Source organism: Alosa pseudoharengus, unplaced genomic scaffold (genome assembly GCF_046254945.1).
Source record: "Alosa pseudoharengus isolate Yale_2024_CS ecotype anadromous, Long Island Sound unplaced genomic scaffold, YU_APseudo_1.1 YU_APseudo_1.1_scf_22, whole genome shotgun sequence".
Classification (NCBI taxonomy): domain Eukaryota; kingdom Metazoa; phylum Chordata; class Actinopteri; order Clupeiformes; family Clupeidae; genus Alosa; species Alosa pseudoharengus.
The window spans coordinates 12,692,824-12,717,889 of record NW_027468680.1 but is presented as its reverse complement, the minus strand read 5'-3'; the positions used below and the strand labels follow the sequence as shown (position 1 = coordinate 12,717,889).

Below are 25,066 nucleotides of genomic sequence, written 5' to 3'. Positions count from 1 at the left end.
CTATTTTCCTTATTATTCTGAAGCTTTTGCCGACATTCAATCAAGGGAAGCATATAAACTAACTCTCCACCAGCCAGTTGGGCAATTATGCATTTTTAACGATGGAAACAGTTGGCAGCCTACAAAGAGTTTGAGGGAAACTGATCCTTACCTTCAATTATTTACAGGACCTTCACCTTGGATACAATCATACCTGTGAACAGAATAAGAAAACTCATAGAACAAGCATTGGCCTAACAACACTAAAACAATTCTGACATACTCTAGAAAAACTTGACCCAGTTGTCCCTGATCATGTAGGCCTAATAGAGTCTTGAGTAATAGGCATTTAATGCTTTTCTTAGTATCAAAAGCTAAATATGATAAAAAAATATATATATAATCTAAACAACGGACTCTATACATTTGGGCCATTTTCACTGCAACCGTCTCAGACAGTAGCCTATAAATGATTCTACTGTCAGTATTCATATTCGTGTCTTTTCGCCAATGAACGTGCCCCTATGGTGTACGTCATTACGCTGCGCTTTATATGAAGCCTAGCTACGTACAGCGAGAGCTGTTTGCAATCCAAGGAGCAAGTTAACGCCGAGCGATACACTAGTAACGTTAGACAGCTCAAAGTCGTTGACAGACACTTAAAATACTATGAACACATTATTTTTCTTTTAAATGGCCAGGATAAAAGAGGACGTCTGCAGTGTTGCGCGAACCTATTCGTCAAGAAGACTGTGAACATTCAGTTTGTCCTACTCTTCGCTCAGGTCAGCTTGACTTAAACATCATTGCTTATAGCTAACGTTGGCTACCATTTCTTCATCTGTGAAAAGACCCTTGGCTAATTAGCACGCTCTAGGTGTAATAATCGATTTTGAATGTCATCCTTTAAATCTTTATCTTGTCGGATATATGGAATGTAATTATTAATCCTAGCGACAGGTCCATGATGACAGGCTTGGCCGTTCAGGTTTTAATGGTTTGTTTGCTAGCGAGCTAAGCAGTCTTAGCCAAGTCTAGCCTCAGGACCACAGAAAAACTCGGCCAAGTTGGAGCTGAAAAGCTAGCCTATAAGCTAGTTAGCAAGGTGGTCAGCTGTTCAAATTGCAGGGCGCGGTAAGACTAGCGCTGGCAAATGGCTTTAACGTTATAATTAACAGTAACATTATAAGACTGTGTCTAGGGTGCTTTAGTTGACTTGTTGTGGCTCAACGCGATTAATGCTAGTCAGAGCATTCCACCATATCATGGTTGTCTGCCTGGATCAGTTTAACGTTAGACTACTCGTTACAACCGAGGCAGGGAGCGAGCGTCTTTACACTGTATTTCGACAAGCTTTGATGAGTGTTTATCGAAATATTGCATAGATATGATGACTGCTGGTGTTTGAGATGTGCATGCAAAGACTTTTGTTTGTGTAGTGTGCTTTGAACTATTTTTAAGCTAAATGCAGCTGTATTGCTTCCTTCACCTAAGGGTTGTTGCTGGTCTGGTAGCAAGCCAAGTTTGTCTTGACGCCAACAAGCAGTGCGCTGACTTCCTTACTTGAAGTAACTTCCATTTTCAGCCTCAGAAATGCAAATGAATGATTAGTCGGGGCAATGGGGGTGGGGGTATGGCTATGGTTGTTAGCTTTACTAAGTTGAGACCATTACACAGGATTTCCCAGCTTTGAGAAGTCTCACTGAGCCCCGTTTCTCATGTAATCATACTGCTGTTGCTCTGTAGGCTTTGCAGTCAGTTGAATCAGGTCAGTGCACAGACCGCGGTGTGTGCTGCTCTCCCGTGAGAGTTTAAGCCGCAGTGTTCTTCGTGCACTTCCTCCTCGTTCTAGCTCGGGCCAGCCATCATGCGCCACCCAGTCGGTTCACACGTAGCCAAAATGAGTTTATGGCACTTCAAAGTCACGCTTTCACACAGACACCTTTGTTTACCGTCCATTGGGCCTGGACTTTGTGTGCGTTTACCTCCCCAGTCTGGCGCGGTGACTGAAATTACCTTGCGAACACGCCCAGTGAGTGATTGGCTTTAGAGGTGACAGATGTTTTGAAAATCAAAACAGCTGCTTGTTGTGGACAGCCAAACGTCATTGTACACGGCATAGATATGGTACACGGAGTCTGAGTCACACTTTGTTGGTCTTTAGCCAAACTTTGAACTTAAATGTGCCTGTGATTATCAAGTCAATTGACTAAACGTTCTTAACTTAGGCTAGGAACTTAGGCTCGGTAACAAACAGCACTCTTTAAGGATTTACTAGTACTTTATACTAGGCTACTTACTTAGAGTAGCCTAGTATAAAGATGACTTGATCATTTTATCTAATTTCTGTGATTATAATTTGTGGTAATAGCTGTTCCAATAACTGACCATTTTCCACAATAGTGCATGTGTAAGCATTGTGGTGAGTCACCTTTGCAGATGTTTTGAGGTCATACATTTAGCATCTCTCGTGATTCATGAACTGAATTGAAAAGCATGAACTGCTGCTCTTAGTCAACTTCTCATCAGTAGTTGCCAAACATTGTTTTTAATCAGTGTTTACTCATCTACTGCAAACATTAGTCATTGCACCATTTAATTGACATTTGTGGTCATGTAGTATCCATCTACTAATGCCATTAGGCCTTTTTGGCTAATCAGAACTTTGTTTGTGGTCATGTAGTATCTATCTACTAATGCCACTAGGCCTTTCTGGCTAATCAGAACTTTGTTTGTGGTAACTATTGATTGTTCAAATCAGCCTGCCAACACACAATTGTTTTGTTTTGGTCCCTTGTTTTAGGGATGTCTCCTGTTTTCAGCCTTTAAATACACATGGCGGCGGCTTTGCATTTCCGCACAGTCGGTAAATTGCGGCCCCCAGTGAGGTTACTTATTTGCGGCTGTCGAACCGCCTGCCTGCCTGATCCCACCACCTGTTTCTGGTGCTGCCTGATCCTTCCCCGTCTGACAGCTGGACCGCCCAGCCATGGGAAACCTGTTTGGCCCCTCTGCTGCCAGTGAGGCCCTTTCCTTTCCCAGCAGACTGCATGGGAGTCGACACTGAAGGTGCAGCCCCCCCCCCCCCCAGTGCCGAATGGGCCGTTTGATTGCCTTTGAGAGGCGCTTGGCGTGGTGGTCAGGGTGGAAATGAGAGAGATGTGCGACGTGTCGTGACAAGCCCCTCGTTCTCCAGATAAGAGATTCTTTAAACGCTGCACTTCCGACTTGTTGAGACTGTCTGCGTTGGCTTGGCCAAAGTGATGTTTCGGATGTGAAGCTGTTTTGAGTTTTTGTGAAGTCATTTTTGAAGTTCCCCCACCCACCACACCCAACTTCTTTACCAAGTGCTGCTTACCAAGTCACGATGAAAAGCGTTCCTATTAACACAAGTGTTGGTGCTTAAAGTATTTCACCGTTTGACATAATGCCTCTGCCAAGGTTTCATACCTTCCAGGGTGAAAACTTACCAATTCAGTACACACACACGCGCACACACACACACACACACGCGCACGCACGCAGCCACATGCTCTTTGTTCCAGGGTGTGTTCAGCAGAGCTTCGATGCATTCCAGGGAAAGGACGAGAGCGATTGGATCCCTCTCGTGTTGATACATTTTAGACTCACACTCTAAATGGAACACATTAGAAACCCAGTCACAGCAAAATGTGCATTATTGTCTTGACTTGAGATGGAGATCGAGAAGATGGAGGGGCAGCAAGGGCAGGTTGGGGGGGGGGGGGGCAGCAAGGAATTTGCCCCGGAAAACGATCTCCTCTGCCTGTTTGCACAAGGTGTGCTCACATATCCAATTTCAGCAAGGGAGAAGAAAGTTGCCTGGTCTTGATGCAGCCCAACAGGTTTGACATTAACCCCCCCCCACACACACACACTCACTCACACTCACTCACACTCATTCTCTCTCACAGAAACACAGACCAAAACACATCTGTGTGTGTTGTGGGATTTGCGGCGTAGCCATCATAGAAATCCAGCATGGCGAAAAATACTGTTTTAGATGGGCAGCTGGATCGGATGTATTGTCTGTGTCTTGTGTGGGTGGGCGAGGGCGCACGCATCTCTTTGACCTGCCTTTGCTATTCTTGGTTTGGTGTTGGGCAACTCTGATTTGTGCTTGACAAAGATGGAGTGCGCACACACACATAGCTCAGCAGCAGCAGCAGGGGTAACCACTCACCTTCAGCTCTCCAAACTCAACTTGCCCCCACCACCACCACCACCACCACCACTACCCCCACCACCACCACCACCACCACTACCCCCACCCCCACCACCACCACTACCACCACCACCACTGTCAACTCCTTTCCAAGAAGCAATTACTGAACAAGTGTGAAGTTCTCTGCAGAGATGTGGAATTCTTCTGTAAGGTGTCGGGGGGGAATTGAGGGGACCATTGGAACTTGGATCAGCGGTATGGAACAGTCTCACTTCTGCTACGATATGACTGATCGATTTTGATATAGTTTTTGAGGGCCGAATTGCTGGGCGGCTTAATTGCTGGCCACCAGACAGGTTTTTTTTACTGGGAGCCGGTTGCCCTGGTGACGGCCATTCTCTTCCAGAGAGCTCTGCGGCTCTATGCCGATACCTGATTCGTGTTGTGCTCTGGCATCTACGCTGTTGTGTAATGCATGCAGCATTTCCACAGAACGGCACAGCAGCGGCCAAAGGCGTGCAACTGAACATTAGCAGCTGGATGGGAACCATGCTGAGCACTTTTGCCTAGGAAATGCACCTTTTTATTGTTTGTTTGTTTGTCAAGGTGAACTTTTAAAAGTGGCAAATGATTTATGCATCATAAGTGCTCACAAAGGGCAGTGAGTGTTCCCAGAGAAGAAATAATTGTCATTCAGTATAACAGAGCTCTTCGGTTACTGGAAACCAGCACTTGCACACAGGTGCTGTCCCTCTTCTATGACATAACATACAAAACACACTGCCTGGGCCATACATACGCCTCCTCCAGTGTGCTTCCCAACATGTGCTTTAAATTTCAGCTGCCTACGCTTATGTCAGATTGCACATGGTGCGCCATACGTAACCCGATCTGGTGGTGATTTATGGCCGTACACAACAAAGGCCCTCTTCAGATAAAGGCCTTCGTTTTGGGGAGTGACATCACTCGAGTGTTCCTGTCGGTTGACAGCTAGTGAACAGTTAAGTCATATTTGTACTTTTTTAAGTGGCACCGAGCGAGATCAGAGTTTTATGAGTGCCAGAGTGCTGTTACGCAATCGTTGAATGGTCAGGAGTTTTTTTTTTTTTAAAGTTTTTTTTTTTTTAACTGTGCTGGCTAACAAGCGATGGGAGCCATGCAACCGAAGGAGGGGTTGGGGGTAGGGAGGGAACACTCGCGGGCTCTGAATGGGTGCAGCTGCCATGGATGCTGTAACTCGCCTGTCGGAGATCAGAGAGAGGCTTGTGTGAAAACTGAAACGTGCTCACGACTGGATCCATGCTTGTCCCAAGTTTATCCCTTGCCAGCATAGTGTAGTGTGATGCTGTGCTTGAGCTGAGTTGCGTTGCGTAACAGCCCTTCTGCAACCCTACACGCTGCACATGCCCCCAATCTCTGCTTTCTGATTACGTTTTCCTTTACAGTGTTAACACGGTCGGATGGGGAAATGCTTGGCTCGCTTCCTTGCGACAGCGCTGGCAGCCGTCGTGTCATTTAATATTCACTCGAGCTCTGGGGAGTGACCTGAGCCTTTCCCGTGTGAGCGAGCGAGTGGGACGGGGCATCTTCCTAAAACAAGCAACCCATCTGGCAACGCGCAAATGCCCGGAGGTGCCTGTTGTTCTGCATAAGAGGCTGGTGTGTGTTGCATGTTACGAGAACCTGTGGACTCCCTTGAGAGTAGTGTAATGTTCGTTGGCACACTGCCCGTTTTGCTCGTGTTCATGCTTTGCTCGACATCATCCATGCACGCAAGTGGGGAGCATATTGTCTGTTTGCCATTGGCTGCTCTGAAGCAACTGACTGCTGAGTTGGACAGAGCAGGACTAGCCTTTAGACTGGGCGCCATCCGTGTCAGTGAGATGCATGTGTTTGGGACGGTGGCTATGACTCCCGTGGCAACACTGTGCTTGCTTGCTATGGCGCGCCACATGGGGCTGTTGTGCTCTGTGGCTGTGTGTCATGGTGGGCCTTTGATCTGCACTCTGTGCTCTGTTTACCGCGGGCCAGGCCCGGCGGAGCCATGATCTCAGCCCGTCGGCCAGGGTTAGTCACCCAAGACTGCACATCATCTCCCACACTTCCACAAGTTTCCGTTTTGGCCACACCAAGTAGCGGGGGGCTTCGTCTGTCTCTTCTCCCCTAGCAGTTTCCAGATCATCCTTAAGGAGTTTGTGTGGGTGTCTCTGTCTGTCTGTCTTGTCTGTCTTGTCTGTCTGTCTGTCTCTTGTAGGGCTGGGCGATATATCGGTATTACGACTACGACCGATATATTTTTGAAAACGATATGTAGTTGAGACAATATCGTAATACCGGTACAGGGTGTCCGCGCGGTAGTAAAAGGTAGTAAACCAGAATCTAAATCTAAATAGAATCTACCAAAATTAAGGCCCTTGAAAGGTAGTAAAAGGTAATAAATGCAATTTGACTTGGTAGTACATTTTTCATCACCACCTCAATATATAATGAGTTTACATTTTTTGCTTAATATTTGTGTCTACATGTTTTAACTTCATCTTGCCTAATTAAAAAATATATACGTGCTAACAGGACCTGAGTGAGTCGGAGTCGATAGCAATGACGTAGAAGTAAACTGTGTAGAGTTCCGTGGTTGACAGCCTATCAGCGACGCCAACAAACAACATTTTCGCCTTTTTCAGTTGTTTTACAGGGATACAAACAACGCGCTTTTCGGTGTCTCCTTCAAGTTGCTTTGGGCGACTTATATGAATCGTGCAGATCCGAAGAGTTTTTTAGGGGCCGGGGATGCAGGGATGCTTTTCGGGGACTCTCACGTTTTCACGTCATCTAGGCCCTACCGCAGGCTACCAGAGCAGCGTTTATCATATGGGCCTGCTTGTTGTCCGGTGCTTCTGTCACTCATCTGATAATATTTCTTCATGTAGCAAAGGAGCGGTAGATGTAGGCCTAGGCTAGCCTATCACTCTGATAGCAGCTAAGAAAATATAGGCTACACTCACTCCGTTAGGAGGCAACTCTCAGTTTACACTAGGCTACTTCAGCTGTTTTAACAACTGTGGACTTGACTAGTGTAAGCTTTCGTTCAGCTGACGGTAGCGCTGCCATCTGACTGTGATCATCCAGAACCGTGCAATAAAATTCCACCTAGCCCATCAGTAACAAAGTTCGAACTAGTCACTGACATACTAGTTCGACAACATTTTTTTAACGTAACCTAGACCTAGTATCTAATGTTACGGAATTGCAAGAAAACGAGTGAAAACAATTCCTTACTTTTAACCGCGCAAGTGCGCGTGTCATTTATTAAAACGGTAGAAAACTGAATCAAAGACGGCACTGTCCATCAACAAAAACAGCATGCAGTTTAAAAGTCCCGTTATTTAAAGAGACAGCGATCACTCAAGACAGACCTACACAACTGAGCGATGAACGTGACATTCTTTGAATAGCCTATAAACAACTGCGTGAAGAACCACGCTAATCTAGTTAATGGCGAATTAAGTTTATGGCATTCACATTTAAATCATGCAATAGCCTATGAAAACTTGATCAGTTAAATTGTTCTCATAAAAGGAACAGCAGGCCTACAAAATATTCCAAATAGGCTAGTTTTATTGCAGTGACAGAAAACTGCAACATATGAGTTTTAAAACCATGTTAAATTTGAAAGCATCTAGCTAGTGACAGGAGGGTTTAGGGGGGAAAAGAAACTCTGTAACCTACTTGATTCCACAGTCAATGTTCAGTATTTGGCCTATAATTTAGCCTATAATATTGGCATTTGAATCCATGAAAACTAGCCAAAATCTATAATTTCCTATCGACAACAGACCCCAGTAACGCATCGAATCGCATTGCTACACATTTTGAAGTATTGAGAGGAATCAAATCATTGGCTTAAAGAATCTATATTGTATCAAATTGTGATTAAACTTGATTTACACTCCTAAATGGCATCCTTACCTACCTACCTAACTGTTGTTTTGGGAAGTATTTATTAGTGATGTAGTACTCGAGTCCGGTCTCGAGACCAATTTCTGCTTTCTCGGTCTCGTCTCGGACTCGTTCCTTCAAAGACTCGGTCTTGACTCTGTCTCGGACCACAGTGGGAGGAGAAGGACTCGTAATTTCAGACCGAGTCCTCGAGACCAACGCATTTTTTTATGTTCTTATAAAAAAACAGACAACACATAACAACAATAATAATAAAATGCAATGTTGACCGGCATTATTTGAAAATGACATCCCATGGTGCAATGCAAAGATACTGCCGTCAGAGCCGTTTATTTATCTCTATGGCTCTGCTTGCCGGTGAGAGTCTGTAGGTCAGCATAGTCCATATTAAGACGTTAAGACTAAAGGACTCGGTCTCGACTCGGACTTGCTTCCTCAAAGACTCGGTCTTGACTCGGACTCGACTGTATTTGAAAACCAACAGACTCGGTCTCGACTCGGTCTCGACCCTTCAAAGACTCGGTCTTGACTCGGACTCGGCATAGGCGGTCTCGTCCCCATCACTAGTATTTATCATGCAAGCATCGTGCATCCATGCTGAGTAATGCAATGAAATCATAGTTTTCAATTTTGCATTAGTAAAGCAGTCCACTGATGTGCATGTTTTCACGGACTGCTTTAGTGTCAAATGTGCAACAACAATACCATACCAATAATAATGGCTTTATATATCCATAGAAATAGATTTCTGGGCCTATCCTTAGACTGGAGTTGTTGGGTTTTTTTTTTTTTTTTGGGGGGGGGGGGTAGTCGGTGGTGTTTGTTCTTCATTTTTCACCACACATGTTTGGTGTTTTAGCGTAATTTGTGCCAAGGTTATCATTCACCTTATTAGGGCTAAGGGCTGGTTAGGATAACTCAAGGGCTAGGGTTAAGGTAAGGACAACTGAAACTGAACTCGACACTACAAAAAAACATTGTCATTGACAATCACCATACTTAATGATCACAATTAGAAATTAGTGTATATAGGTATTAGTGTACCTAATAATAGCATAAGTATATATGATTTATACCTTATAGCAAGTAGTAAGTCGCGCTTTGCATACCCCCCCCCCCCCCCCAAAAAAAAAAAAAGGGCTGCTGCTTGATGTCGTGTTGGTAGTAAAAAATATTGTGGAGGTAGTAAAAAAGGTAGTAAATTCAACTCTATGATTCCTGCATATACCCTGCGGTATTATGTCAAATAATGGGCCATTTTATCAAAGCCACTTGCTCTTCTGTGTTCAGACCATTCAGATAGCCGCAGCTCTGCTCAACTGCGCCCCTTGCGTGTGCACGTTCTCCCTCGCAGCACTACAAACTTTCAAACATGACGGACACCGAGTCAGATTTTGTTTACCTTGATCAGAGGTTGGTGCTGATGCCTATTCCGTCGGCACATCAACGGCTAGACCGAGAATTCTCGTTGTGAAATCAAAATTCCACTGGAGCTCCAAGCGGTTTTGTACACACAGATTTAAGTTACAACACTTTAGCAGCTACAGCTCTTCGACTCACGGTAAAATGTCATTTTTGGTACATAGCCTAGCTAATTTAAATACACTGATGAATGCTTGCGTTTAGCGACAGTAGCAGATCTAAAGTTTTAAGGGAGACAACGATATGCACGCGACTCGCGAGCAGTTAGGGCATCATTTTTTATGATTCCTGAAACCCCATTCAATCGTGCATAGGGATTTTTCTTACGAACCGGAACATGCAAAAATGAACGCATACAAAACGACGGTAGCGTCTATCACACTCTTGATGAGTGACTCAGTTACGTTGTTTAAGTAACCTAATTTTTAAAAACTTTTTTTGTTGTTGATAGCAACATGTCTAGGCCATCATAGTCTACATTTGCTTGTCATCTAGGCCCTATCAAACCCTTACAGGTAAAAAAAAACTGCATTGTGTGACAAAACTGCAGGTTTTTTCAATATTGTTGTGCCCAAAATAGCCTATTGCAAATTGCAGTACAATGTAGGCCTGCGTTGTCAGTCAGGGTCAACTTTTGGTCTTTTGTTATTTGCGCAGCTTTATCAGAGCAACTGTAGCCTATGCCTATTGTAGGCCTATGTTATTGTTTACACTTTTTTGCACAGCTCTGTTAGAGCAGTCTGAAATTAATATAATTAAAACTGGCTGTGTTGTCATAATTGTTGTGTTGAGTGAATATATGAAGCACTTCGCTCTTTCTGTTTTAAATATCAATATCGTATCGATATCGTATATCGCCAATCAGCCCCAAAATATCGGGATATCAGTTTTGGTCCATATCGCCCAGCCCTAGTCTCTTGTCTGTCTGTCTCTCTCTTGTCTGTCTGTCTCTGTCTGTCTGTCTCTGTCTTGTCTGTCTGTCTCTTGTCTGTCTGTCTGTCTCTTGTCTGTCTGTCTCTCTCTTGTCTGTCTGTCTCTGTCTGTCTGTCTCTCTCTTGTTTGTCTGTCTGTCTGTCTGTCTGTCTGTCTGTCTCTCTCTCTCTCTCTTGTTTGTCTGTCTGTCTCTCTCGTCTGTCTGTCTGTCTGTCTCTCTCTCTCTTGTCTGTCTGTCTGTCTGTCTGTCTCTCGTCTGTCTGTCTGTCTCTTGTCTGTCTCTCTCGTCTGTCTGTCTCTCTCGTCTGTCTGTCTGTCTCTTGTCTGTCTGTCTCTCTCTGTCTGACTGTCTGAACACGTGGCCTGTGTCTTTGGCCGATTAGTAGGGGTGGGTCGTCGGAACGGGTCCAGGTTGCTGGGAATGAGCTGTCGAGAGACCTCAGCTGTGGTGATTTTGAGTGCCTTATTTAAGTGCCTTATTTTTTAAAGGCACATCTCATATTCTCCAGGGGAAGGCAGCTAGCTAGGCAAGCTCATATCAGGAGTGGCTCACAGGGCCCGTTCTCAAGCTTAGGAGAACTGTGTCAAGTCACTCATGTCATTCATGTCAGTTTAGTGTCAGAGGGCCTTTTCACAGGAAACGTCTGGGATGGAGTCCTTCAGGGCTGAGTGGTTTTGGGGTGTTTCCCAGAGTGGTGCCATAGAAGGCGTTCTGCTGGCTGGCCCTGAAGTGTTTAGCCAGGGCTTATTTTAGGGCTCTGTGCAGCGTTGCCCGGGAAGAGCCTTGGGAAGAGCGGGACGAAGTGGAGTGTGTATTGTTTAGGACTTGTTTGGGAATGTTTTGATAAGTGGCTTTTCTCTTGGAGGCCTTGAAAAAGTTGTGATCGAGAGGAATCATGCTTTAGCAGTTTTCTCTGCTAGGTTTGATAAGAGCTTGTCAGTATGGCTGTTTAGAAACAGCGTTTTGTCCAGGTCTGTCATATTTGTGGTAGAGATGCATTGCATTCTGAGATTCTTTGGGGGAGAAAATTATGATCGAAAAGCAGGGAAGACTATAATTCACATCATTTATTGCACTGCTATCGCTTAGCAGTCATTCATAAATCTTATCGTTTTTCACAGATTCTAAGAAACTGTGGCGGACCATCCCTAATGGAAACCTCAGACAAGCGTCCAGTAAAAGGGATGTTCCCATTTTGTAAGGAAGTGTTTAGTAAGGGGGAGTTGTCCAGTGAATGTTTGGGAAGGACATTGTGAAACTGACTGTGGCTTGACTGACCGCACCCCTTCATCCCCCTTACCCCTCCACACACACACACTTCTAAAGTCATTGTTTGTGGAAAGCTTGAGTAAGACCAGGTAAAAGGAAGTTATCCATGAAGTCTGAGAACACCACACAAACACACACACACACACACACACACACACACACCCCTGCCAACAAGGAGATTGAGGGGAATGTTCAACATGCACATGCCTTGCCTGCTTGCGCTATGTCCTGACTCTGTGACCGGAGAAGCATGTGCTGATTTAATGGCAATTGTGTGTTCAGTTGACTGGTGCCTGTCACCGTGTGAGAAGCCAAAACATGTCAAGTATGCTGCGTCTTTGTGTTGTGGTGTTTGTTTCGCAGCTCATCCTGTCAGTGTGTTCTGTTGTGCTGGAAGCCTGAGTTGATTGTGAAGGTGTGATAGTCATTCTGCTTGTTTAGTGTGTGCTTCTCTAGCCTATAGTTATTTGTGTGTTTGTCTGTTTTTTTTTTGTATGTGTGTTTTTGGAGTAGTTGTGCTAATTGGTGGTTGTTTGTGTATTTCACTGATTCTTAATCTGTGAAGGTTTTGGGGAAACATTAGGTGTGTGTGTGTGTGTGTGAGAGAGCTCTGAGGTAAACACTAGTAGGTGTGTGTGTTTGACTGTGTGAGCACGTGCAGTTGTGGGAGTGTTTGGGCTTGTCTGTCACTTCATCTGCATAATCTAGACTCTGTCCCATCCCAGCCCGATGTATTGATTATCCTTTCCTTATATAGACATGAGCGGACCCTGCACTGCCCATTGGCTGAACCTCACACTTCCTTTATTTGTTCCTGCTGCAGACAAACACGTGCTCCTGAATGGTGTGTGTGTGTGTGTGTGTGTCAGTGTGTGCAGTCGCCACCAGGACCAGCTGTTTAGGTCAAATAGTCAAGGTGTCTGTCGGACTAGTTCTACCACGTGCCTAGAGAGAGAGTGTGTGTTTGTGTGTGAGTGATCTGCATGCTTTCACCTTCTCTCTCTCACACACACTCACACAGAGAGAGTTGAGCTGAAGCACACACCACACACACTCCTTAGGTTGTGCGACCCCACAATGGACCACTGTGCTAGACTTTATTGTGAGGAATTTGAACATGAATGGTCTGCGACGAAGAATGGTTAGGAAATTTGTAAGTACAATTTTGGAAGTGTGTGTGTGTGTGTGTGTGGGGGGGGGGTTGCTTGTTCTGTGAAGCGACTGCAGAGACCAAGAAGGGCACATTCTTTCATTGGGGCAACTAGGCTAAGGGCTGGCAGCCCAAAGTGAGCCGACATGCCTCGCTGTGTTGTTAAATAGTTGCTCTTTTTGGATTCTCGGCAGAGCTAAGAATGTGTCGTGATGTGGCCTGAAGGGGAGAATATGGTGTTAGCCCCTACAGTATAGTTTTGCAGTAAGGGCTTTGTGTGTGTGTGTGTGTGTGTGTGTGTGTGTGTGTGTGTGTGTGTGTGTGTGTGTGTGTGTGTGTGTGTGTGTGTGTGTGTGTGTGTGTGTGTGTGTGTGTGTGTGTGTGTGTGTGTGTGTGTGTGTGTGTGTGTGTGTGTGTGTGTGTGTGTGTGTGTGTGTGTGTGTGTGTGTGTGTGTGTGTGTGTGTGTGTGTGTGTGTGTGTGTGTGTGTGTGTGTGTGTGTGTGTGTGTGTGTGTGTGTGTGTGTGTGTGTGTGTGCTAGACGGAGTGACCCAAATGTGCATGTCAGAGTTGGGGCTGAGGATTTGCTGCACAACATTCTCATAAAGCCTGATTGGCACAAGAGACAGGGAGCAAAAAAGAGAGAGAGGGAGGGAGCGAGAGAAGGGAGAAAGAAAGGATGTTCCCTTATCCGCTAGTCATTCCAATACCCCTTTGTTGAGACGCTCTAATCATGTTTGTGTGCAGTGGAATCCACTGTGTGTGTGTGTGTGTCTCGTGGGTGACTGGATGGTTAACAGGCATCAGCCCACCACCACTGCCACTACCACCACTCTCTTCTTGTTAGTCTGTTGGCTACTGTTGCCCAAAGCTGCTTTTGTTCAGACTTATCAGCCGTTCATGGCTCGCATATCTCTTTGAAAACAAAACTCTTCGTGTGTATGAGAGGGAGAGAGAGAGAGAGAGAGAGAGAGCAGAGGAATAGTCTCGGTGGGAGTTTGCCAGAGTGCTCTATCGAGCCCTTTTCAATACCACCTCTCATTCCTCTGTGGGAAGGGAAATAATGTGTTGCATTCATCCGCCTGTGAAACTGACTAAAAATGTATCCCTCTCCGTACTGCCCACTCATCTCCTCCCCTGTCCCCTCGCTGTTTTAGAGAGGGCTAGCGGGAAGAATGGACCCTGTGTGTGTGTTTGTGTGTGTGTGAGAGATATGGACGCTGCTTGAGGGGATATATCATGGCAGGCAAGGCAGGAAGCGCTGGCACACACCTACGTGGAAAGAGCACTTATAAAGACTCTTACTGCACCATACAGTAACTTACATGAGTTGTTTTGGCCTCAGCCCTAGCCTCAATTTAGCTTTTTGTGTGGCTTGATCTCTTGTAAAAGGAATTTTGGCAGAAGTTGGATTTATTGGGCAGATGGTTGCAAGGTTTTGAAAGACACGTGTACACGCACACACACACACACACACACACACACTTCTCTCCACTATCCAGTGAAACAGTTTGTCTTCATCAGTCTACAGCCTATGTGAAAGCCTCAACATGTTTAGTCTTCAAATCAATTACCATGTCACTGTACCTCCTGCTAGTTGATTTACAGGTTCAGGTGCTCCTAGTATGTATTCCACTGTAAATATCTGAGATGCTCGGAGTGGCATGCCTTTCACGTTACATAACTAAAGGGTGGGCTGGAGGAAGAGTCTGCTGCAGAGCTTTGTTACGGCTCCCACACACAGCTGCGTTCCGTCAATGCATGCCAGTGGGTGTTCCCGACGGTAGCTATGCAAATGACTTGAAGTAAAACCGTAATGTGATTGGTTGGTGCCATCCGTAGATTGGCTTGATTGGCCGGTGCCGTCTGTCGGTGCAGCAACAGCTGAACTCCTCAACGCGAGCGGCGGGAGAAACGCGACGCGACGGACCCACAATTCAGTTCGGCAACGGATCACGTGAGCCCATTTAAAGTGAATGGGATGAGTCTCCAGCAACGCGATGCACGCAGCTGTGTGTGGGAGCCGTCATTCATGGGTCGCTCCCATTTACATTGTCCCTGGCTGTGATGGACCTGTGCTGCCTTGTGTTGAGAAGTTGCTTTATTAAAGCACATTCCTGTCCGACCAGCATGAGGGGCCCTGCATTTGAATGACTTCACCTTGATGACTGTGATTTGACTTGATCTGCCCCATCTCACCTGTTTTTCCAGCTCACAACTCATGCAAATGCAGACCAACTGGTTCTGCCAAGAGAGACACACACACACACACACACACACACACACACACACACACACACACACACACCAACACACACACACCAACCATCCTTGGAAGTAAATGTTCTCGATATCCCTTCCCGAGGCTGTGAGTGGACTGGACTGCTAGGGTTGAGTGGAGTGGGCATCCTGACTCAGCAGAGGGACGTGGCGGTCCCTCCAGCAGCAGACTTTCTGTGTGTGTGGGAGTTGGTGGTGGTGGAGGGGGGGGGGGGGGTTTGGGCCGTCTGTGGTTGGTAATGGGTTTCCAGTGAGATGTGGTTGGAGTGGTTTGGTGTGCAAATTCAGCTAGTCTTTACAAAGCTAGTGTGTTTATATGAGAGATGTTAGTTTATTGTCATTTACAGACGGTTACGTTTACTTTTAGACATTTACAGACTGTTACATCGCATTTGAAAGCATAGCAGGTAGCCTACTATTATGGGAGGTGTTGTATTGGTTGGCTATGACTTGCCGTTGAGGTGATGACACACTTCCACCTGCATATGCACACCATAACATTATCTGATCACGGTTCTTTTTTTTTTTTCCTTGCAGTAGTTGGAGTCTCCGATCCTCTCCCTGAAGAAGTGCATTGTGGGAGCGTCCTGTCCCGCTGTGCTGGAGGGAGGGACCTCATGCCCCAGAAATGTGAATCAATCAGCTATTTCAGCCCAGCCCCTTACCAGGACCCACGGAAGCCATCCTGCAAAGCCCAACTAGACTGGAGGTGAGTTGGAGGCTGAGTCAGAGTCTCGAGTCCAGGCCCCTGCCTCCACTGGCAGCCTATCCTTCTCCGCCTCTCCTTGCCAGACTGTCCTTCCCTTTTGGGCTTGTTTGCTCTCTGTCCAGTAATCATCCCTATGGACTCTGACCCCACTCGGTGATTATATTAAAACAAGGAACAAGACTTCTGTCGTGTGTGTGTGTGTTACAGTTCTGCTATCAGTTCCCTTAGCAACATTGTGGTCCGAAGGAGAACAAATTCTAAAAACACACACACCTTAGATTGATTCCCCCCCTCCCCCCTCCCTTATTTTCCCCTCCTCCTCTGTACTCTGTTTGCACATATATGAGGAGCCAGAGCTGTTACCTCATCCATAATTACCCCCCACACCATCCACAACCCCCCACCCCCACGGCGCTCTCCTGCACTGTGCCGCGCCTGCCTGCTGCTTTGCCTGCCTGTGTGGGGAACACATGTAGAGGCGCGTGCCGAGGGCCCAGATGCAGGAAGAACACAGTGTTACAGAATAATTGGAGCCGAGGCTCCGCGATAGTGACTTCATCCTTTTTTTTTTCCGTTCTTTTGCTTGTTCTGACTTCTCCCTGCTCCCCCCTCTTTCCCCTCATGTTGGACAGGTTCCCTGGCTGGCCTCCTACAGTGGGGGGGGGGGGGGTGGAGGAAGCCATGGAGGGTGGAGTGAGGGAGAGGGCGAGGGATCGGGAGAAGGGATCGAGTTAATAATCGAAGCAGCGCAGAGTCTGTTGATGAGGTCATCTCTGCTTAGCTCCGTCGCCTGACTTGCTTGTCCAGGGCTGTAGCATCTGTCTGTGTTTTTGCTTGTTGATTGTTTGTCTTTTACATAATGCCCCGTCATGCAACTCCACCCTCTTGCCCCACCCTGCACCCCCCCCTCTCTTATGCTTCAATTCCTATTTGCTCTGACACATGTTTTGGTCTCTATTTGTGAGGTGAGCGAGGTTTCTAGGGGGTGCTGCACAGGAGGGGGGAGGGATTGGGAGACTGCTAGTGGAAGAGAAACAGGGGTGAGGCGAATGGTGAGCACGTGAAAGCAAGGCAGCGGCAGGATGGAGAAGTAGTTAAATACAGAAATAAACAAGTTTGAAATGGACGAGGGATTAAGAAGGCTATCTGAACGGACAGAAGCAAAACAAAGATGGAGGGGGGGGGGTCGCAATGTTTCCCACAGAATTGAATTCCATTTGTGGTGGTTGGTTTGCAGAATTAACTTGAATACAACTGTTTTTAACAATTAGCACAGTGTGGTTATGATGCTAACCAGATTTAAGCACATTTTAGTACAACCTGGAAAATCATTGTGTGGTGGTCAGTGTTGATATTGTGGTGGGCCGCCACAAATAAGTCAATGTATGGGAAACACTGGGGCGGGTAGAGAGACGAGACGAGACGTGATCTGGGTGGGCCTGCTCGCGGCTGCCAGGTTGAGTAATGGGTAAAGCGGAGCAGCGCCGGGCCGGCCAGCTCTGGACGGGAACGGGTCCAGTGGTGCCGAGACCAGGTCCAGCACAGCGGTGCTGCGTGCAGGCGCTCTTAGAAGAAAAAAAACCTGCGAGGCCCGTGATCTGACCCGACCGGTGCTGATTCGTGGTCATTAAATGTTCATTAGTGTGTCACAACAACACAACGTGTCAAGCATAATGGTGTGTCAAGAGAACACAATTCCCTTTAAATGCTGTGGAAATATGCTAACAAATGCAGTTGTGTCGCACATTGACCTCCTTTTGTGTTTCTTCTGAGTGCATACAAACACGCCAACATCCAAATGGGGAGAATTCTTGTGGCAGCAAAAAAATCTTGACCCTTAAAAACACAATCACACCCACGCACACACTCTTGAAGTCCTAATAGCTCAGCTCTAGTGATCAGTGTTCACGTGCTACTGTAGTATGGCACAGGGTAAGTCTGAGGGATTACTCTCACTGCTTTAAGCTGACTTTTTTTTCTTTTTTTTTTTTCTGATTCCCTTTTGAGGCATGGAAAAGCACTGGTTTGACCCAGAGGGCCCCTAGAAAGAATCTGTGTGTGTGTGTGTGTGTGTGTGTGTGTACACACACACTGTACAGGCTCAAGCAAGCTGGCAAGCATAGGAACTCAGAGTGAGGACCTGTGCCAGGAAATGCAAGTCTTGTCTCCATGGACACGCAGGCCACTGCTGGCGCAGCGTGCTTGCTTGTTGCCCCACTTTGGGGATTCGTGTTGTTGTGTTTTTGGTCTCCAATTCATTCTCCCTCAATAATGGCAAAACGACAATATCATCTAGGCTCAATAAACTGCTCATTTCTGCTTATTCTGCAAATTCGAGAGGTGTCTTGGCTCTGTGTGTGCTCTGTGAGAGTGAGTGTGAATCTGTGTGTGTGTTTGGGGGGTTGGGGGGGGGTGGCAGGGTTGTTTGTTGGCCTTCCAAGGACACACCAACTGGCCACACTCTGCTTGTGGCATGCAATTTTCCATGACCGGTGCTGGGTGCCCAATTGGAGACCACAGCCCCTCAAAGCCACCCACCCACTAATTTGTGTGTGTGTGTGTGTGTGTCCCTCGTGACTTGCCCCCGAATAACTTGTCCTCACACACATTCAGACACACACTTTGAAGAATGCCATCCCTGATTTGGTCACGTGAGATTGCCCCCCGTCCTCCCTCCACTGTCCCCATTATTAGGCTGGGATCTGCAGAGGAGGAATGCCTTATAAGCACTTTAGTCTGCCTGCTGCAAGCCAGGGCTGTCTCCATCACTGACACATGCGCTCTCTCTCTCTCTCTCTCTCTCTCTCTCTCTCTCTCTCTCTCTCTCTCTCTCTCTCTCTCTTGCTCTCTCTCTCTCTCTCTCTCTCTCTCTCGCTCTCTTGCTCTCTCTTGCTCGCTCTCTCGCTCTCTCTCTCTCTTTCTCTCTCTCTTGCTCTCTCTCTCTCTCTCGCTCGCTCGCTCGCAAACACTCTTACATACACTCTGTGTCACACACTCACACTTATGCACACGTACAGTTGCACGGTGTGTGGGAGAGAAAAATTAAGTGTGTGTATATCGATGTCTATTCCACTCTCTCTTTGTGTATGTCAGAGATGCGTACTTGTTAGAATGCTTCAGGTTGTGTGCCAGTGAGGAATAGATTGTTACTAGTGAGTGAAGTCATGTGAACTGCACAATTGAACTCTTGTTTACACAATTCCGGAACATACTAGGGATGCACAGTCTTCTAATAAACCTTACCAAAGGCAGACAGATATAGCTCATGTAGTTCATAGTTGATTTGGCTATTAACAGGACGACACAACAGCCCTACTACATTTAAGAGAACTTGTTCATTGTTGGATGCCCTCACTCCTATTCTCACACATTTGCATGTCTGTGTGAAAGTGTGTGTCCATGTGTGTAAGTGTAAATGCACGTGGTAAGGTAGTGATTGTGTAAGAGCCCAGCTGTGTCTAGCCTTGGGTGGCGTGTGTGTGGTGAGGAACAGGAGGGCCTTTTGTGAGCCATTAGCAGGTTTAGTGTGACTTCTGTCATCTCTAAGACATGTGCAAGAGGGAAACACTCGGAGTGGAGGAGCGAAAGAAGGAAAAAAAGATGTGTGTGTGTGTGTGGGGGGGGGGGGGGGGTGGTGGTCAGCTTGGCTGTGTTCTCATGTAACGTAGAAATCCAAATTTCAACAAGCCTTAACTGGATGTTTTTTTATAAGGGCTGATTTCATCATATTATGCTATATTGCATTACACTCCGGCTACATGTCTTACATAATGATCAGCCTGCCTCTGGAACTGATCAGAGACTCCTTAGCTGAGCGCCCTTTACGGTTCTCCTTGAAAACAAATGCTGTAGAGACGTTTAGAGAATTTGTAGAAAACCACACATATCCAACTCCAAATTCTCCACGCAAGCTTTACTAGGAGCTCCAGTATCCTACTGTGTAGGTTGAGCATGAAGCTGCATGTAAGTGCAGAAGGGAATGGGTGAGTGGGTAGGAGGAGGAAGAGGAGGAGGAGTGGATGGCTTTTGGCTGGAGAGAATGAGACATTTGGGTATGGGGGCGTCCACAGCGCCCCTCAGGCGCTAGTCCTGTTCCCCCTCCGTCCGGGGCGAAGCCATCAATCTGTCTCCATATTCCGGCCAACTCCTATAGGCATGCTGCTCGAAGCGCACCAGCTAGATTGACACTTGTAAAGCTCGCTTCGAATTACTGTGGCGTGCACACAGCCTGTGTTTAGTATAATTAGCGATTACAGTATTTGCTGTGAAAGAGTGTGGTTGGCTGTTGGAGCTGTGGGTGGTTCCTTATTGCAACCAGTTTCCAGTAAGTCAGCTTGATGTTGGGTGGCAAGGCATATAAACTGTAGTTTTGCAGCTTATTATATTATGGAAATACCACTAGTATTCTCTTCCTTGTACAGACATAGCACTAGATTTAGCCCACACTACATTTTTTTTCATTCCCACAGTTTATTTTCTCACCATCACACTCTGGTGTTCAATGATGTTCAAACACTGACTTTAAGACTTTAAGTGTTTAATGCCCACAGTGCATAACTTTGGCAAAATAAGGGACAACCTACTGTCTACAGCTTGTTTGGCCTGATAAAGTAAATAGTGTGTGTGTGTGTGTGTGTATATATATATATATATATATATATATATATATATATATATATATATATATATATACACATACATACATACATACATACATACATACATACATACATACATACATACATACATATATATATATATATATATATATATATATATATATATATATATATATATATATATACATATACACACAGTATATATGTTAATCCTTAGGTCACTTATTAGTAATCCAGAGTTTGCCTTATGCTTTAGATTTTGTGTCTTGGTGTAAACTCAAGGCTTCAACAACATTACCACGAAACCCCGAGTTGTCTTTATTTTAATGATGTGGTATGAATACGGTTACAGACTCCTAATTCTGTGTTTATGTCCCCGTGTTGCTCTTTTGTGTGCAGGTTAGCAAGCATGCACCTCAAGCCATACCCCAACCCCCAGAAGAAGGAGTCTGTGGTGGAGGGCCCCTGCGGCCTGCATGTGGACCAGCAGGGGGCGCTCAAGCCTGAGTGGGGCTTGCGCGCGCCCTGCCCTCTGGTGCCCTCGTCTGGCGGCGGCTCAGCCAGCCGCTGTCCACTCGGCGTCCTCTCTACCAACACGCTCCACTGTTCCTCCTCCTCCGCCAACACCAACAACAACACCAACAACACCAACAACACAAACACCACCAACAACAACAACAACAACAACAAATTGAGCAGCTCCTGGGCAGCACGAAAGGGCAAAGGGAACCCCCCGGTGCCTGCAAAGGTGGCCCTCACAAGCTCCCTACTGCTCCTGGCATCCCCTGCGGGGCTGGAGAACGAAGCTTCGCTGCGGATATACCAGAGCGAGGACGGCGACGGGCCCCTGGACATCTGGGCGGTCATCAAGCCAGGCAACACCAAGGAGAAGATCGCCATCTTTGCCGGTCGGCAGCGTGGGAGGTCGAACGACGTCGGCGGCAGCGGTGGGGTGGTTGACGTTGCGCCGGTGGGAGAGGGAGGTCAACAGGATACTCGCGTGACGTGCTCGATGAAGAGCAAGGGCTGCTGGGGTGAAGGTGGCTCGCTGGCCAAGCGTCGGCGGCTGGGCAAAACGGACAAAACGAAAAGCCCAGACATCCAGAGACCACAAAATCCAGGGAGGCCGCCTCCCCCAGTCCCTCTGTGCGAGACACCAGCTCACTCTGCCGGCGACTCGGAAGAGGGATTGCCACAAGTGGAAGGGGACGAAGGAGGCAGGATGGTTTCTGTGGTGGAAATGGTGGCCTTACTGGAGCAGTTGGCGAATGGCGACCAACACATGGACTCGAAGCCTGTTTCCCGCAACTCCAGCACCGTCACGCTGCCAAAATCCCCCCCACCCATACCGGAGCCCAAAGCGGTGGAGTCGGTGGAGGGTCAGGAGGAGTCGGAGAGTGTGCGGGTGCTGGACATGGTGGCCCGGCTAGAGTCGGAGTGTCTGAAAAGGCGGAGCTCTCGCGAGTCAGGCGAGCTCTCCCGCAACAACAGCCTGCGCCGCAACGTGGCTCGTGTCCTGCTGGCCGGCTCCGAGCCTCATCAGGCCCCAACGCAGCCAGAATCGCCCGCTGACCGCCAGGTGGACAATCCGCATCTAGTTGAAGGGCCGTCAGTGGAGGGGAACAACCAGCCCAAATCCCAATCTGAGTCCTTGACCTCACCTTCCCCCTGTGAGCCCCCTGTGGTAGTGGAGAGAGTGGACAAGACCGGCGAGGCCCAGCTAGCTCCGGTGGAGAGCAGAGTGCTAGATACGAGGAAAAGAGCAGAGAAGGACTTGGATCGTCTGCAGTTTCCTGCCCCCGAGCTGCCTGGCACAATCGAGGTTGAGGAGCCCATGCCAGGCATGCTGTTCTTCAGACAGTCTCCACCTCAGCCTCTGTCTGAACGGAAAACACCCCATCACACAGAGACTAGGACCCACCCCAAAATATGCGCAACTGTGGACGCCACAATTCCCCTCAAGCCTCGAGACTCTACCCAATTCGGGGGCTCGTCCAGGATATCAAAAGCGCCGCAGTCGCCTGCTCTTGCAGGAAAGGCACAGACTTTGCACACAGGTGTGGACAATGATTGCAGTGATCATGTGACTGGTGGCGAGGGCATAGGCTGTCATGGTGATGACGACGGGGAGGAGGACGGCGACAGCACGGGCCGCGAGGCGGCAACGTTCCCCCTGCGCCGGCAGGTCTCGCACGAGTTCCTGGAAATGCGCTTCAAGATCCAGCAGCTCCTGGAGCCGCAGCCTTACCTGGCCGTGCTGCCGCACCACGTGCTGGTCCAGATCTTCAGCCTGCTGCCCACCCAGGCCCTGGCCGCGCTCAAGTGCACCTGCCGCTACTTCAGGTCGGTCATCGAGAGCTACGACGTGCGGCCCACCGACTCGCGCTGGGTGTCGGAGCCGCGGTACCGCGACGACCCGTGCAAGCAGTGCAAGAGGCACTACCGGCGGGGCGACGTGTCGCTCTGCCGCTGGCACCACAAGCCCTACTGCCAGGCCATGCCCTACGGCCCCGGCTACTGGATGTGCTGTCGGGGGGCCCACAAGGACGCGCCCGGCTGCAACGTGGGCCTCCACGACAACCGCTGGGTGCCCACTTTTCACCGCATGAACATGCCAATCTATAAGAACAGAGAGGGTGATGATGAGGCCTAGTGTGGGGGTGTGTGCGTGAGTGCGTGCATGTATGATGGATGTGTCTGTGTGATCTGGGGAGGGAGGAATGGGATTGGGACAATATATATGGGCAATGTGCAACAAAAAAAATGACATCGGTATGCTTTTTATCTGTGAGGGCTGTGTGTGTTCAAAGTGTGTTTGTATCAATATGTTGCCATATTATGAGTGTAAATTTTTCTTTATTTTTATGTGTTCTGGGATGGATGTGTGAGCAGGTTGCTCAAACTCATTAAGGAATCGCTGGATCTTCCCCTCTGCCTGTTTCCCCTCCCAAACCCCTGTCAATCATGACCAGCTGGCCTATGATAACCCTTCCTCAGGTTGTGGCAGTCGGTCTGCACTTTAAAGTCTGCAAGACTTGCCCACTCCAACGGTTTCCTTAACAGAAACGCTGTGTGGGGCCTGCTTGCTTGAATGAATTGTTGTGGTTTTGTTTGGAGCGAGCATTAATTGAACATTGACTAAGTTATATTTGAAAAGAGCATCTCTGTAATGTTTGTCCTGACTGTTCATTTTGATGCATACTGAAGCACCCTGACGCGACACCATTTGTTTCCCAGCTAAGCATTAATATATATATTTTTTTCAATAGTCAGTTTCCTGTACATCTACACACTGGGCATCCCTGAATGCTGTGGGCAAGCGTGTATGGCCATGCACCCTGCTTGCCTTTGTGGCGTTATGACACACACACACACACACACACACACACACACACACACACAGGCCCTACACCTTTCTGTCCTGCTCGGTTCCTCACAGGCTTGGGTGCCCTTTTCTAGGTTGTGAGAGGGAGGTGGGTGGATGGTGGATAGGTTTTCTGAGCTCACCTGTTTACATTGTACAAAGCATCAATCAAACACATCATATATAGATATATCTATCTAATACAGGGTGAAGAATGGTTGCATGTGTATAACTTGAATGCATTTTCTTTTCTGTCGGTTGAAATTGTTTCCTTTTTAAAGCCTTTCTTTTTTTCTTTTTTTTAAGCCAGATGTAAACTGTCTGTATACATAATACACAATCATACAAAAATTTAAAAGAATATTTGAAAGATGGGTGTTTACCATACTTTTACTGTAGGCTTTGCTGACAGGCCACTGAAATGGGCAGGATTGTGACCCCCAGTGCTTTCCATTTCTTACCGAACTGTTTTTTTTTTTGTTTTGTTTTTTTTGCCTTTTATTAATTAAAAGAACTTTAAATAAATAAAATTAGGAGTGTAAGTGTATTTCAGATTCTTTTTTTTTTTAAAGGATGATATTGTATACAAGTTCTCTACTGTTATCTGCCTCTCGATACATTTTACTGTGGTAAAGTGCATTCATAGAGAAATTTGTCAATGGCTGCTCTTGCCTTTCCTTTAGTGTTCTCGTATCCTTCCCACAAAGTGTATGTACAGTATATAAGATGGACTATATTCTGCAATGGAAGTTGGGAGATGTTGGCCTTAATGGACTTTATCAAAAGTATTAATGTCAATAAAAGACAGAAATGAAAAACAAAAAAATCAAGCCATCTGTGTCCTTACAGTGTGTTTACAAGTAAAATGAATGAACAAATGAGTTGGATTTAAAATGGTTAAATTTGTACACATTTTGCATCAAGTGGTGTATAATTATTTATTGTTTGTTCTCATACTGTTGTGGTACCTGAACTCCAGTGTTCTGCAATGTTCACCTTAAAACATTTCGAAATGCTATATTAATCAACCCACCCATCTTGCTTTCTTCTTGCTCCAGAGCCCCCATGCGATGCCGTGGGATGCATTTGAAGGAGAGAAGTGTGCAGTGCCCGTTTTAAAGTGGCTGTAATGTTTTGCATTTGCTGCCAGGTTCACATGCCCCTCAGTCATAACATACTTGGTTGAAGTGTATGAACATAA

At 47.0% G+C, this 25,066-nt stretch overlaps 1 protein-coding gene across 2 annotated transcripts; it reads left to right on the top strand.

Moving 5' to 3' along the window:
* Positions 1–576: 576 nt before the first annotated feature.
* fbxo34 (F-box protein 34) lies at positions 577–24,680 on the top strand. Of its 2 annotated transcripts, none has more exons than XM_076300592.1 (3): positions 577–764; positions 15,711–15,882; positions 20,901–24,680. In XM_076300592.1, the coding sequence occupies exons 2-3, from the start codon at positions 15,791–15,793 to the stop codon at positions 23,152–23,154; spliced, it is 2,346 nt and encodes a 781-aa protein (XP_076156707.1). In that variant the 5' UTR covers positions 577–764; positions 15,711–15,790; the 3' UTR covers positions 23,155–24,680. The 2 variants fall into 2 exon arrangements, with proteins under 2 accessions (XP_076156707.1, XP_076156708.1); XM_076300593.1 differs by lacking the exon at positions 577–764 and adding an exon at positions 12,748–12,897.
* The last annotated feature ends 386 nt before the right edge of the window (positions 24,681–25,066 follow it).